We start from the raw sequence: 15674 nt of genomic DNA, 5'->3' as shown, positions 1-15674 counted from the left end.
AAACTTATTGAAAATGTTAAACTGCAATACAAGTATATGTTTCCTGCTTAAGCCATGTGCATGTGCAGGGCTAAAAATGACTCATTCACTTGTAAAAGAGTAAGGCAGTTCGAGGCAAGCGTAAATTTTTCCTGATTTCTTCTGAAAATACAGAAAAAGAACGCTTAAGAAATTATACTGTTTCCGGGGGTCACTAATGGTAATATTGGTTAGAAAATGGCTATTTTTTGTGCTTGGTTTAGTCTATTTTAACTTATTATGTACAATTTTTCCAATTCTCACTTTTTGTAGGTATAACTCTACTTTTACTTTGTTCTCAAAAAAAATGTCTACTTTTACTTTGAGCAAATAACCAAATCAAACCAACAAGTAAATTAATTCAAATGCACATTAATTATTCATTAATTAAAAAAAAAAAGACTATAAAGGAATATGAGATGCTATGACCTATTGAGAGTTGTTCACTTGTTTGTTTGGAAAGCGATTAATTTTTTTTTAACCTTTATTTTTGTACAGTTTTAAAACATACCATTATATTTTAACCGATTTGTATGAAACAAGTTAAAAAATCCAAAAGCACATACGAGTGTCATTATTTAAAGATATCCCAATTTTCAAGGCTTAAACCATGTGGTGGATGAACCTGTGGTTTCAGCCATTTGCATTGGCAGAACTGATTTTTATATTTCCTTTTTTTGGTAATTATTGTGCGTCTTAATTAAGAATAAATGTGATCGTGTATGCTTTCATCTGAGTCACTGAGAAAAATTTTACTTAAAGAAACAATGCTGCCGAGGGCCCAAAACTCTAGGGGCTCATCGGGAACCTTGCACTAAGGAATCTGAAGACTAAACGTGTTTCGCTTTGTCAAAAACCCTAAGAAACATTCAATCAGCTCCATATTTTTTTTTTTGTTAATTGTTCTCTGCCACCTCTACAAGTTTTTGAAAAAAAAGGTAAGGGTTTTATTGATTAAAAATGTAATGGTCCAAGAGGTCGATGTATAATGAGCCCACGTAGGGATTCTTTGTTACATGAGAGTACAATTCACTATAATAAAGATATAACTACTAAAAGTTCCACTAGTGGATATCAGTCGTCATGTTATATAACATTTGTGTCATTTCTCTCGTCTCCATTTTTTTACTATCTTTTATATTTTCTTTATTTTACAATATTTAACATGATATTAAAGCGAAAAATTGATCTTGAATTAGAACAAAATTTCTATCTTTTTCTTCCATCAAATCCACATAATCTTAGCTATGGTCGTCATTAAAGCCTTGTTTCGCCATCCTTCCAACCCAAATCTGCTGTCATAAATCTAGAATCCTCGTAAGCCATAACTCCCCATGTCAAAATCACTCACAACCACAACCATCCAAAAGCTCTCAAGTAGGCCTACAAAATAACGGTGACAAAATCAGCCCAAATCGAGCCTCCTCGCATAGCCACGTGCCACTCAAAGATTCAGTGTGTCCAACCACACACTTCACATGCTTCCAAATGCTAGCAATTTTTAGCCTTATGCGCTTTCATGTTGAACATGCACCTTGTACACTAAATCATATATGTGACGTTTTATTACCATGTGTCACGTTTTGATTTCAACCAAGTCAAGCTAACGATTTTAGCAACGAACTTTAGCATATGAAATAGGGTCTGTAGGGAAAAATATATTTCAAGTCAATGAAGATGTTAAACAATTTAATTTTCCACTCGAAATAGAGTCTGTAGGGAAATATATATTTCAAGAGTGTTATCATTTCTTCAGATAGCGAATCTAAGTTATGGAATGTTAGAAATACTGAATGAGTGTATTATATTTCATAAGTAATAAAGTATACATGAGTGCCTTTATAGTTTATATAGGAGGCAAAGTGTGCAATACAAGTATGTGTGCTATACAAGTAATCAAGATAAGCCTAAAGCCCACACAACCTAATACATGTTAACATGGAATTTATTAAGCAATATTCTTGTATATATTACAAGGTGATTAAGTGAAATTTATTTATATTGACTAGCAATTGCATCAATTTTCCCTTGGTTTCCTTTCAATCTATAACTATTTCTATATAAAACAAAAATAGAGAGACCTCTAAAGATTTTCTTTGATCTAGAGAAAGCATATGATGGGGTCCTTAGAGAGGTTATGCGGTCGGTTTTGGAAAAGAAAGGTATTCCTTTGAAGTACATTAAGTTGATTAATGATATGTACTATCAATGTAGCTGTAACTTGTGTGACAATAAGGGAGGAATTACAAGTGAGTTTTCCATCATTTAGGTTTGCATCAAGGATTGACATTAAGTTCATATCTCTTCGCCCTAGTGGTGGATGAGCTCAATAAATGGATTCAAGAGAAAGTCTCTTAATGTATACTTTTTTCAGATGATATAATTTCAATGGATGAAACTAGAAGTGGAGTTAATGCCAAATTGGAAGTTTGGTGAGACACTATAGAATTGAAAGGCTTTCGAATAAGTAAGACTAAAACAGTGTATATGGAATATAAGTTTAGTACTAAGAGTAGAAACGAAAACGAAAGGCCTGTAAGCCTTGATGATCAAGAAATACCAAAGGGCAACAACTTTCGATATCTTGGAACATAATCCATAAAGATCGAGAGATTGAAAATGATGTGAATAATGGAATAAGAGTAGGGTCGATGAAGTGGAGAAGCACATCAGGAGTGTTGTGCAATCGTCAAATACTTATTAAGTTAAAGGGAATGTTAAAATTGATATTTGAAAATACACATAAAGATAGGATTCGAAATAAAGAAATTCACTTAAAGATAGTGATGACCCCTATTGATGAAAAGATGAGTGGGAGTTACTTAAGATGGTTCAACCATATTCAAAATAGAGCAACTAATTCACGAGCAAGAAAGAATGAGTTGAACTAAGTTAAAGGAGTGAAAAAAACAAAGATAGAGAAAGACCAAAAATCACATTAGTAGAAGTAATAGGAAAATATATGTCAATTAAGGGAGTAACAAAAAGTATGGCCAACCCTAACTAATTTGTTGAGGATTCATAGTAGTCTCCAAAATTTTGGAAGTTAAGCTTTGTTCGTTGTTGCTGTAGGAATACTATAATGTAGTTGTTAATGGATGCATTAGAATTCAAAACGTCAGGTCAGAAAGGCTAAAACATGATATACTGATGAATGTATAGAATAGAAGCAAAAATGAAGATATTCATAAATTCCAGCAAGTCAAAGAGATTTGCCACCAATTGCTTCAACTCCTTGAACCTCACAAGTCTCTAACCCCTTTGGCCAGCTGCACCACCTCATGCGGCTCCCCCACCACACTCTCCCCCAAAAACTGCTTCGGCAGCTTCAATGCCCCATACAATGATTGTTCATTAAATTTTCCAAACTTAAATAATTTCCAAGATATATGGTCTCCACCTCTACTAGAAGGAAAATGAGAATAGAACAAGAAATGTGGGGCCCACCAAATCCACTGAGGGTGTTTGGATCAATGAAAACTGAGTTATATAACTTAGTTTTGAGTTTTCATCACCCAAAACTCAAAAAATGTGGGGCCCACTGAAACTCATCTTGTTTGGATTGATTTTTGAGTTGAGTTTCCATAACTCAAAACTCAAAATTTGAGTTTGAGTCATGGAAATTGAAAACATAATTCAAATTTTTAAATTTTGAGTTATGGGTTTCAATGGGCCCCACAACTTTATGCAGAAATTTGAGTTATAGAAAAGAGATATACACCAAAATATGAAACCAAACAAGTTATTTCTGGAGTGAGCGAAAAAATAGAGTTAGAGAAATGAAATATGGGAATTGAGTTTGAGTTATAGGTGATACTCAATCCAATTCTCAATTCTGATAAGCATGAATAAAAACTAGGTTTCGAAGATCTCACTACTTTTTTTGAGCTACCTATATAAGAGGCAACTAAAGCGTTCTTGTCCATTGCAATAGTAAAAAGACCATGGAAAAAGATCAGAGTAGAGGAACAAACCCTTACACTATCTTTAACCAACAAGTTGATTTGCTCAGAAAATAAATCTTAGCATCTTCTAGTCTACTACTCTTCCATAAGCTTCTTCTTTTCTTTTTCTTTTTTTCTTTTTTCTTTTTTTTTGTGAGAAACAAGCCTACTTACTGATTTTATATCATAGAAAAAATGTCTTTAGCAACACAATCAACAAGGTTAGGAGGAATAGATTCCATTCAAACTAAAAAGGAAAAAGAATTTCTCGCACTCTGAGCCAAGGCATGTGCAAAAGCGTTACCTTGTCGGCAAGTATGTGAGAAAGAAAAACTCTGAAAAAAGCGAGCATAAGGTTGTATAAGCATGGCTATTACTTGTGGGTAATGGGTATTGAATAATTTTGATTGAGCTTTTTGTTCTAAAGTTCTCTCACACCACTCTTCATTCACATAATCTAACCAATTAAAAAGGAAGTAAGAAAATAATAAAATAGATCAAATATAACATGAGCATCTGGTTAACCTTTTGTCAAAAAATTAAACACATAAAAATTTATGATTAGTGTAACACAAAAAGTAGTACAAAGGATTTTGACTCTTTATTTGAACAGAGTGGTGCGTGGTCATATATATATCAAAGTTCATTTTAGCAACCTGGTAGTGCTTCCCATTGATATCGAAACTCATCCTGCTCATTCTGAAAATCTCTTATGTATATTCCATCTTCTTTGGCAATCCAAATGCAATTCTTCCACTTGCAGCGCTCAAATAGAACTGGATCTTGCCAAAACACTTTAAAGGTGGCTTGAGCGTCATCCTTGCGAATGTAGCACAAAAAAACCGTAGAATGGAAGAAGTTTGTTCTGAAACTCCAAGAGAAATTAGCTGCAGGAGACAAATTGTGGTTGCCCATATCATTGTCTGAAGATTGACAATGGATGAACAATGTCATGTTGTTGCTGAATCCATTTACAATGTATACATGCCATTTGATAAATAAAGGAAGCACATTTCCATTGGCAGAAATAATAAGCCATGAAGGGCTCATGGCTAATGCCAAAACAAGTAAAACTAAGCTGGTCCTGATAGCACTCATTGTGTAAAAGATGTGTTAGGCTTTTTAAATTGAGACCTACAAAGTACAAACTTTTGGTCTAATTTTCTCCTTTTATACCCAAATAAATTTATGCAAAATTTCTTATGTGTTTTACGAATTGATGGTGCGCATGGCATTCCTGACTGGAAAGTGAGAGAATCAAAAGGCACCTTGAAAATTGCATTAAACTGAATGCATGCACAATTAGAGTGATGACATTAAATTAGACTTTTGATTTACTTCAACTTTTGGTTTCCATTTCAGTCGGGTACCATATCTTATAAACTTTTCTACCATGCTAGTCAGAGAACTCAAATTGAAATACTCAAGAAAAATTTTTGCGGAGCATTTAATTTTCCGCATGGAAATTGATATTCGATTTGAATGTTTATTTCTTGCACTAAATTAAATTTCTTAAATTGAGAGGCTTATAGAAATCAATCATAAATTAGCGAGTGCTGACCAAGAATCTTTTGAAAAAATCTATGATTATATGTAACCCTTCAATTTTTACTTTTATTTTTTGCTGAATTATAAATTACCCTTCGTATTAAAAAAATCTTTAGGGAAACATCTAATGAACATTTTGATTACCTATTTGATATTGATAGCCGGCTATCTTTAAATTCAGTTGTATTGGACAAACACAATCGGCAATTTGTAGATGATAAAATGAGTGTCTTTGATCTTTCCAGAACGGATGATCATCTGAATAAAAATATATATCTAAAACCCAAAGCGTAGATTATAAATAAAAATATATTTTAAATCCAAAATACAAACATAATACAGTGCAGTTTTCACATGCAGGATTATCTTTTATCACATGTAGAGTCCTTCAGGCACGCCTTCTTTCTTCTTGAACATTACTTTCTCCTTTGCCTTCTTGAAATCAGGATGTGTTACCTGAAGCGCACAATTTAAAAAAGTGTGTATTAGAAACCAAAATGAAAACACACATATATGCATAACCAAAATGAAAGTCACAGCCCATTCATTTAAACTAACCCCAGAAAACACACATATATGCACTGAGAAAAAATAACTCATTGTTTAGGGACTAAGTTGGCTTTAGGGACCAAATTAACTAGTTTTGCAAAATCTTGAACTTGGTTGGCATTAGCTCAAACCTCAGGGAGTGTAAATGGAATTTACCCTATTTAATAATATAAATAAAATAGAATAAGGTTTAAGGTTATAACAAAAATATGTGTTAATAAAAATTCTCAAATGAACTAAACGATTCTCAAGTGAGTTTTCACAACTGAAAAAAAAAAAAACAAACAAACAAACAAACAAACAAATATACAAGCAATTAACATTGAAAGAATAATGACTCTATATTACAAAACATAAATAATCAAATAAATTCTAACTTCCAAATTGCACTGTAACCAAATAATTTCTGACTTCCAAATTTCATAACATCATATCACAGAATAATAATGCTTCAACCACGAAGCATGTAAGTTCAAGTTCTAACAAACATAGAACGTAATCAATTATGATTAGAGAAATAAAGGCATTATTTGATATATTTGTTTCATTTCAAAACAAACCGAAACAGAACTCATAATGTAATTCATCATACGGCGTGGAAGAAAGATTAGATGTCCAATTAAGACACTCAGTTAGCTTTTACAAATTCATTAGGGCTCCGACCATGATAATTATTTGGTTAAATTTGAGTGTATTTGTTGCAATGTTTTACCACTCAATAACTTTCTAATGGATATCTTCTGACAAACCCATAAAAGATAAACCTGAACATGTAACCATCAATTTCAGTTGAAACAAGCACATATTATTACTTTCCATACCCATTCACCTTTTGCCCTCAAACCTCCCCCACCCTCTTAACACACACACATACCCATAAAAGACAAACAGAAATACAAGTTTCCCTCACCAAACTCTTCTATGGCGAAACCCTCTGAGCTCACCAGCCAGTGAAAGGAAACCACCTTTAACAAATCAGAGCTCACCAAACCCCTTCAGGTCTCACAAATGCAAAGCACCATCGTGCTCCATGGACCCCCCCCCCCCCCCCCCTCCCAAACCCAAAAATAAATAAATAAATAAACCTAAGGAGCACCTCTCCTTCAGCAGCATGGCAACAATGTGTCACATGGAAATCGTCACAACAGGAGGAACTGAGATATTGGTTTGGTTACCAGTTTTGTCTATTGAACCACAAGTCAAGCAGTTTTGACTGGTCTTTTTAAACTCCACCAGCTTTTAGGATAATCAGACCAGACCAGCTACAGGTGGTAGTTGAACAGATTGACTGGGCTGTTCTGGTTTTTAAATCACCTTAAATATCTTCTAGGAGATCTCAAAATAACATGAATACAAATTTTTTTTATTTTTATGGATGGCAAGTTAACACTTGCCTTACTCAAAATAGTAACAACAGAAGTAGTAATTTGAAGGAAAGAATGCAATGTATAATGCATTTGTCATTACTTATTTGGTATCTCACTTCTTTCCTTCCACGGAAATATGGCAAATTGACAACTTCTATTTACTAAGTTACTAAACTGACAAAGTGAAAGTTCTAAAGCATCAAAACAGGCCAATAACTAGTCATGGAGAGAGAGAGAGAGAGAGAGAGAGAGAGAGCATAAAAGATCTACAAAGGATACACTATACTCTACTGAAAGTGAGCAAGAGCATCTAATATGGTCAGCTAATAACCTAACAACACATTGTAGGTGAGACACTCTTGAAGCATCTTGTCCAAGGTAAAAGTGGACTTCAATTATTCAGTGAAAAGAGAGTAAGATATTAAGTTGCCTATGGGAGAAGTCCCATCTCTCTGGTTCTACACTTCCAATTCTTCCTTCTACCAACATGTAATTTTCATGTAACACACGCTCTAATTGGGAAGCTTCATACATCACGACTCAAGAAACATACAGGTAAAAACATATAAATTTATAATAAAGTACTTCCAATTCTAAGGGGCTAATGATCGTATAAATTAGTGCAATTAAACTTCTAAGCAAAGTCATAGCATTCTTCTCTGAAAAATGTACCTCTAGAGAAATTTAATAAATAAATACATAAAAATAAAGATAAAAAACCTCAGCCATTAGTCATATGAAGAATTGAAGCATGCTCACCTTCATTCGGCGTTCTCTTAAAGCAAGCAAGCCAGCTTCAGTACATATTGCCTTAACATCAGCTCCAGAAAACTCATCCTTAGTCATGACAAATTCTTCTAAGTTGACATCATCAGCCAAAGTCATCCTTGATGTGTGTATCTGCAAATAAGAAATATGAGATTTGCATAATCACATAGTGAAGCAAACATAGCAAAATCACTTATCAGAAGGAATAAGAGAAAAGATATGAAATGTGTTAATTTTCTAAGATCAAATGTACCTGAAAAATACGCCTCCTTGTCTTGATATCAGGAAGAGGAAATTCAATCTTTCTATCTATTCGGCCAGGCCGAAGCAAAGCTGGGTCAAGACTTTCAATCCTGTTGGTTGCAAGAATCACTTTGACATCTCCTCTCGAATCAAAACCATCCAACTGATTCAGCAATTCCAACATAGTCCTTTGAATTTCACGTTCACCACCTGAGTGGGCATCATACCTGTTGGGAATATTGATCAGAAACACACCATGAACACTGATATACAATTAATGTTCATTAACTCACCTCTTTGTACCAATTGCATCAATTTCATCAATGAAGACAATTGCAGGTGACAGATCATCAGCTACTCTGAAGAGCTCCCTCACTAATTTTGGACCATCACCCAAGTATTTTTGAATCAATTCACTACCAACGACACGCAAGAAAGTTGCTGATGTTGAGTTTGCTACTGCCTGATAGAGCACAGATAAGATTACAAGCTTAAACTACTTCGACAAAGCATCTAATCCAACTACACCAATAGTACTCCATTGCAAGAAACACCATAACAAGCAACTATGCAGGGCATAAATCAAATAGATTCTCTTTAAGTCTACATAGTGCAACCATTTTAGGCACAAATAAATATTGTACATATATTTGGAATGGCAAACACATTTTAAGTATTTACTCTTGCTTGCCTATATTGACACCATACCAACCAACTTCAGTGTCATTTAAAGTCTCTGTATTAACATCCACACACACACACACACACAGTCCATGTGATATGGAGCTCTGGCCCCTAAGAACATGTGAACGTTCACATAACATAAGAGTCAAGAAGTGCAGCTTCCAAAGTGAATTGTAGAGGAAAACATACACTTCAAGGTATATAAATTTGGTTGATACTAAGTTCACTTATCATATGTCTTGCATCTAAACATGTAATCTGGTGTTTAAATGAATTTGGTTCCTAAGTAATGTGAAAGGGTTTAGGGTACAATACATTAACTAATTTTGAGCTTAAGCTTCATCAATTTGAGTGGGGGAAAAATAAATAAAAATGTGTTCATTTGGGTCTTCAATTTAATCAACTACTCAGAACAACATGTTGCAAAGATCCTAATACATTTAGCGTTCATCACAAACATTATGACCAAAATTCCATAAACAAAACTATATCATTGTAAATCATAAAAAACTAAACTTGGTAAGTAAAAAAAACCAAAACACAAACCTTAGCAAGCAAAGTCTTCCCAGTTCCAGGCTCACCATACAAAATAACACCCTTAGGAGGCTTAATCCCAATATCTTCATACAACTCAGGATGTGTTAATGGCAATTCAACAGCCTCCTTAATCTCCTGAATCTGTGCATCCAAGCCACCAATATCCGCATACGATTCCAAGGGAGCTTTCTCAACTTTCATCACAGACACCATAGGATCGACCTCGTCTTGCAACAACCCCACCACAGAAAGCACCTTGTTATGCATCAAAATGGCACAACCAGGTTCCAGCTGATCCTTGTCCACAAAAGACAAAATACCCACATAGTATTCGGGCCCCACCGACGAGGAAACAATCGCGTGATTCTCATCGATGAGTTCTTCCAGATTTCCAACGCTCATGGGCGAGCCTCTGAGATCGTCGACTTTGGATCTGTCTTCCTCGGCTTTTTCCTCTTGGGGTTTGAGTCTTTCCTGGTTGCTGACGAACTCTTCCTCCATTAACAGATAGTCTTTGACACGCTCGAGCTTCAGGAGTCGGAGACGGCACTTGGTGTGTGGTGTAACGCCTGGGAGTCGAGAAGCGGCATCTGGGCCTTTCTGTTTGCGCTGTTTGCGACCCACTCGAGCTGGTGGCGCCGCCGGCTCGAATTTCTTCTCCTTCTTGTCGGATCCGTCGGGTTTTCGATCACCTGGTAAGCCTTGCCGGTTAAGACCGCCCGGAGTTCCTTGACCCATGTTTTAGGTTGATCTGATCGTCTCAGAGACACCGAAGCTTAGATATTTTTTTTGTTTTTTGCGAAACTCACAGATGCTTAGATAGATAGTGTTGGCTTTGAGAACAAGTTAAGTTAAGTTCTTTTCCTAAAAAACTAAAAATAATAATAATAATAAAGTTTTTTTTTTTTTTCCTTTTTGTTAGAGATAGAATTTGATTAAAAGAAACTTTACAGCTGACTCAACTAAAAAATAAAGTCAAGTTACTGTTTAAGATTGAAAGAAGTTTTAGTTAAGGGGATGTTTAACCACTAAAGCATGGGTCAGTGACTTGTCCATTAGTGGGTAAGGCTTCAGGGTTCAACTAGGTTTGTTCTCCAGTTCGAGTTTCAGCAGTTGCAATACCTTGTAGCCAGCAGTAGGCTCCCACCGCGAGTGAAGATTAGTCAAGGTGCATGTAAACTAGCCCGGATATCCCATGAGAAACCAAAAAAAAAGTGGGGGTGTTTGGTATTATTGTTTAAACAACAATTTTCAGCATTTAAACAATATTATACGTATTTTCACATACTTTTTCACTCACACATATTTCCACAAAATAACAACAATGTTACTAGAAATCTCTTACCAAACGGACAATTTCTCAAGTTTGTTTAGGTAAATTACAGTTTATTTATAATAATAAAAAATGTTTATCTCATATTAGTTGTGTGTGTCTAGTGTCCGCTATTTATAATTTCGGTCTACAACTATAAAGGTTAGGCCTTTTTGTAAATGTACTCTGATTATGTAAAGTATTATAAACTCTGTTTAAAATACTAATATTACTATTTTCGTACATGTTTTAATAAGTATTACCTTTTAATAAAAAAAAAAAAAACACTTTACTCACATCACATGTAATGTAGTTATTACATTTTCACCATTTTTTTTTTTTTAAATCTAAATTCAAAAATTAAGATTTTGTAAATATCAAGAACTACAAACGCAATTTTTCTCAAAATAAAGAATAGAGTTTTATAAAAATGTTTCTTTTTTTATATTTACAAAAGTAACTTTTTAGTTTGAATTCTCTGTTTGATTTTTTTTTTTTTTTTTTGTTAACAGGGAAAATTATTAGATAAGTATATGTGCATATTGTCAATGGGCCGGATCGAGCTAGCCCAGCCCATTTTTACTTGGCTCATTGACACAATGGGCTAAGCATAATAGACCAAAAGAGAAAACCTCAACTCATGACCCTGTTCATGGGCAATGCCCATTTTATCTTTAGTGAGTTAGGCTATCGGATTGGGTCTAATGGGCTACCCATGAGCTTGTATTAGCATATTATTTTATTATTTTTATAAGGAAAGAATCAATTTTTTATAAGGGAATCAAAAAAATTTATTTTTTTAAAAAGAAAGAATAAAAAATTTAATACTTGTTGAGGTTTAAAAAAAATCATGACAAAAGGCCCAAAGAAATGGCACATTGGGCCAACCCATGGGAAGTAAAAAGTTGAGGAAAAAGGATTGGGCTTACAAAAGAAAGAAGGATGCTAGGGCTGATGGACTTGAGGCCTAGGATCCATGAAGAGGCAAGGTTTAGAGTCCATAAAATAAAGAGAGAAAGGAAAGGAATCAGGCCGCCAGGATCAGAGAACCCAAAGAAAGTCCAGAATAAAGGGGCTGGGCCAAGATCCTAGAGACTACCTGGGACCTCTAAGGGTGTGCAGCATGGCCAATGTGGGATTAAGACAACTTAAAGGGAGATCAAAAGGCACAAGAAACGAAAGACAAATGGGCCCTTCTCGAGCACTCAACGATGCAACACAAAGCCAAACGGCTTGGAGAGCAACGATTCAAGAGCAAGAGGTCGGTACCTCGGGGAACCCAGAAAAGAGACCCATGAAAGGAAATAGCTGGGGAAACCTTCGACTTGGCAGAGAAGAACTTGGCTTACTAGGAAAAATGACAAAAGGGGAAGGGCGGCTAAAAGGGGGCTAAGCCTGAAAAGAGAAGATAGAGAAAAACTTGGAGGGAGCGAAGTCAAAGGTCAGCTCTCCCAAAGGCACCTCAGAATGGAAGGTCAGCAAGACACTTTTGAAGGAAAAAACACCAAAAGAAGAGAACTATGGGAAACAAGGAAAGAATCAGTCGTTAGAAGGGTTGGAACAAACAGGGGCTCTGGTACCCAGGGAGCCAAGAGGGAAGAATCAGTAGTACCTCAGAATCCTAAAGTGACACTATAAAAGGGAGAAGCAGCCAACGTTAAAAGGCATTCAGCAATAGTGAAATCATATAGAATCATTGAGAAAACTTTGTAAAACTCAAAGAAAGTAGGGAAATATCTCCCAATATCCTAGAAACAGCCACTACAGTACATACTTGGATTCAAAATGATTCAAACTTTGCAAGTCTTAGAAGCTTAGATAGTCATCCAAATCTGTAATTTTTGAGTTTATTTGAACCTTGTATCACATCTTAGTGAGCACATTGTGATCCATAATTAAGAAAACTAATGGAGTATTTCTTATTGATTTGAGGACTCCGAGCAATTATTTTTGTGTTTCTTTATTACATTTGTCTTCCTTTGCTATTTTCTTGTTGATCAATACATATTGCTAGTGTATACATATTGCAGGAGTCTTTCCTTGTGCACCACTTGGTTTGTAAACAGCCCATTTAGCTGCAGTAAACCAAGCCCTTCAAACTACAACTAGAGGGTCCAAAGTCCTTGTTTAAGCTTATGTCTGGATACTGTCCGAAAATTGACCCTCACAATACTTAATTACAAATTTTTTTACAGACAAATCTATTTAATTATTTGTTTTATTGATGGAAACCTTTTTTTTTATTAAGGCTTTAAATGGTTTTTTTTTTTATCTTTAAAAAAAATTCAAATGGTTAGTTCAAAGTTGCTACACTACTAAAAAAAAATATATTTAGTAAATTAAGTTTAGTACAATCAATTTAAGTATCTTAGTGGTTGGCCCTTGGGGGAATTCTCTTAAGAAATTCTTTTATAATGTCTCAAGATTAATTCTTATACACCTCCTATGTATTTTTGTTAGATGAAAATGTACTTTTGGTCCCTACATTTTGGGTCAATTTTCATTTTGGTCCCAAAATTGATTTCGTTACTAATGTCATCCCTAAAAAAAGAAAATCGTTTTTAAAATGGTCCTTGCCGTCAGCCAACCAACGAAAAAATCTTACGTGTCTAACGAAATGCCCTCCTTGCTGACATGGTGCTAACATGGCCATTAAAATATTATTAAAAAAGATTATTTGGTATTTTTTAAATACCACTTCAGCATTTTAATTAATAAAAAAGCCAGATCAAATTATTTAAACTAAATTAAAAAAGTTGATTATAGTGGAGGATTTATTTTTTTTAAAACTAAAATCCAATAAATTTCGTAAGATCTGTATGGAAAATGAAAAAAAAAAAAACTAAATCTATATTTGTTTCTATATATTGCTTTTGATTGATCTGATCTATTGAATCTAAAAAATTATATATGGAAATTCATGAAATCTTAAACCGCATAGTATTGTAATCTCATATCTTTATTGTTGTTTTTAATAGATGCAAATCTTCATGAAAACCTTGACCGGCAAGACAATCACTCTCGAGGTTGAGAGCTCAGACACCATCAACAATGTCAAGGCCAAGATCCAAGACAAGGAAGCAATTCCCCTAGACCAGCAAAGGCTGATCTTCGCCGGAAAGCAACTCGAGGACGGCCGCACCCGTGCCGAGGAAAGCACCCTCCATCTCGTCCTCCATCTCCGCGATGGCATGCAGATCTTTGTCAAGACCTTGACAGGAAAGACCATCACCCTCGAGGTCAAGAGCTTCAACACCACTGACAATGTCAAGGCCAAGATCCAGGACAAGGAAGGCCAAAATATTTTGGAATATTTTGGGTTTCTATTCTTTTGTTCTTGGGATTGAATATTCTAGGTTTGTTGGGATTGAATAGGAATTTTATAATTTTAATGTGAAATTTATGAGTTTATGGATTTGCTGGAGATTGGTTTGTTTGTTGGATTTATTTCTTGTTTTCCTAGCATTGATGGAGATTGGATTTGGTTGCCAGGTTTGTTTTTTGGATTTGGGAAGAACATGGAGAACAAACTACTATGTTCTTACAAAAAAATAATGAAAAGTAAAAAATAATAATAATAATTAAATTAGATTTAAGGCTTTTTTTTAAAAAAAATTAATTTATTTTTTGTTTAAATTTTCTGACATGGATTTTTTTTTTAAATAAAATGCTGGCGTGGTATTTAAAAAATGCCAAATAATCTTTTTTAATAATATTTTAACAACCACGTCAGTGCCACGTCAGCAAGCAGGGCATTCCGTTAGACACGTAGGATTTTTCCGTTGGTTGGCTGACGGCAAGGACCATTTTAAAAATGATTTTCTTTTTTTAGGGATGACATTAGTAATGAAATCAATTTTGGGACCTGTGAGGGTCATTTTTTGGACAGTACCCAGCCCATGTAGAAACAAGGATCCTAGGTGCCTTGCTTGTTGTTTGGTGGACTGAGCTTGGTTCACTGCAGCTAAATGGGGGCTGATTACGAACCAAGTTGTGCGCAAGTCACATAAATCTCCTCAAGGCAGAAAAATGTGATTCCTCCTAAGTAATAAAATACCATTATAAGTGTTTTAGTGCCATAAAATGTCCTTTTACTCTTACAAAATAAGTAAAATAAGTACTCATAATATTCACAATGAGAATGAGATTAAAATAGAGTATTTGAGGCTTATTTTTTACTGTGTGAACATTTAAAAGAGTTCCTTCACTTGGTACCCCAAGCGTACTGTCATAGTACCCCGAGCGTGAAGTCATGGTTCCCAGGGGTACTAGGCCTGTAAAAGCCCAAAATACTGATTATCTGAACTATACGATCTTTCTCCATGCTTATTATGCAATACGATCTTTTTCCATGCCTTTTACTGTGTGAACACTTAAAAGAGTTTTTTTACTCGGTACCCCGGACGTACTACCATAGTACCTCAAACGTATTGGTCGTCGTATCCCTGACGTATAAAGCCTGTAATCCCAAAACGCTAATTCTCTGATCTATACAAGTTTTCTCCATGCTTATTATGCAATGGAGTTTTTTTTTCCTTTCATTTTACTTCTATAGGTCCTGCATAAAAAATACACTACACAATACACATATTTTCAAATAATTGTTAGTTTTTTAGGTTAGGATATATATTTTAATACATAAACATATATATATATATATATAAATGAATTTCATGAGAATGATTCAGCCACGAGGATCCTGGC

At 34.7% G+C, this 15674-nt stretch overlaps 3 protein-coding genes across 3 annotated transcripts; 1 reads left to right on the top strand and 2 right to left on the bottom strand.

Annotated features, from left to right (window-relative positions):
- Window positions 1-4610: 4610 nt before the first annotated feature.
- Window positions 4611-5060, bottom strand: LOC142620691 (S-protein homolog 74-like). The gene has a single exon (XM_075794018.1). It carries the CDS (start codon window positions 5058-5060, stop codon window positions 4611-4613), a length of 450 nt encoding a protein of 149 aa, XP_075650133.1.
- Window positions 5061-5699: 639 nt separating this feature from the next.
- LOC142619170 (26S proteasome regulatory subunit 4 homolog A) lies at window positions 5700-10519 on the bottom strand. The gene is made up of 5 exons (XM_075792247.1): window positions 9668-10519; window positions 8731-8900; window positions 8448-8664; window positions 8186-8326; window positions 5700-5966 (listed from the first exon to the last, which is right to left on the bottom strand). The coding sequence occupies exons 1-5, from the start codon at window positions 10394-10396 to the stop codon at window positions 5883-5885; spliced, it is 1341 nt and encodes a 446-aa protein (XP_075648362.1). The 5' UTR covers window positions 10397-10519; the 3' UTR covers window positions 5700-5882.
- Window positions 10520-12156: 1637 nt separating this feature from the next.
- LOC142620690 (polyubiquitin-like) lies at window positions 12157-14317 on the top strand. The gene is made up of 2 exons (XM_075794017.1): window positions 12157-12231; window positions 13949-14317. Exons 1-2 carry the CDS (start codon window positions 12157-12159, stop codon window positions 14315-14317), a joined length of 444 nt encoding a protein of 147 aa, XP_075650132.1.
- The last annotated feature ends 1357 nt before the right edge of the window (window positions 14318-15674 follow it).

Source organism: Castanea sativa, chromosome 12 (genome assembly GCF_040712315.1).
Source record: "Castanea sativa cultivar Marrone di Chiusa Pesio chromosome 12, ASM4071231v1".
Taxonomy (NCBI): Eukaryota; Viridiplantae; Streptophyta; class Magnoliopsida; order Fagales; family Fagaceae; genus Castanea; species Castanea sativa.
Note: the sequence above shows the minus strand (reverse complement) of the source record. Positions and strands in the feature narration are given on the sequence as shown.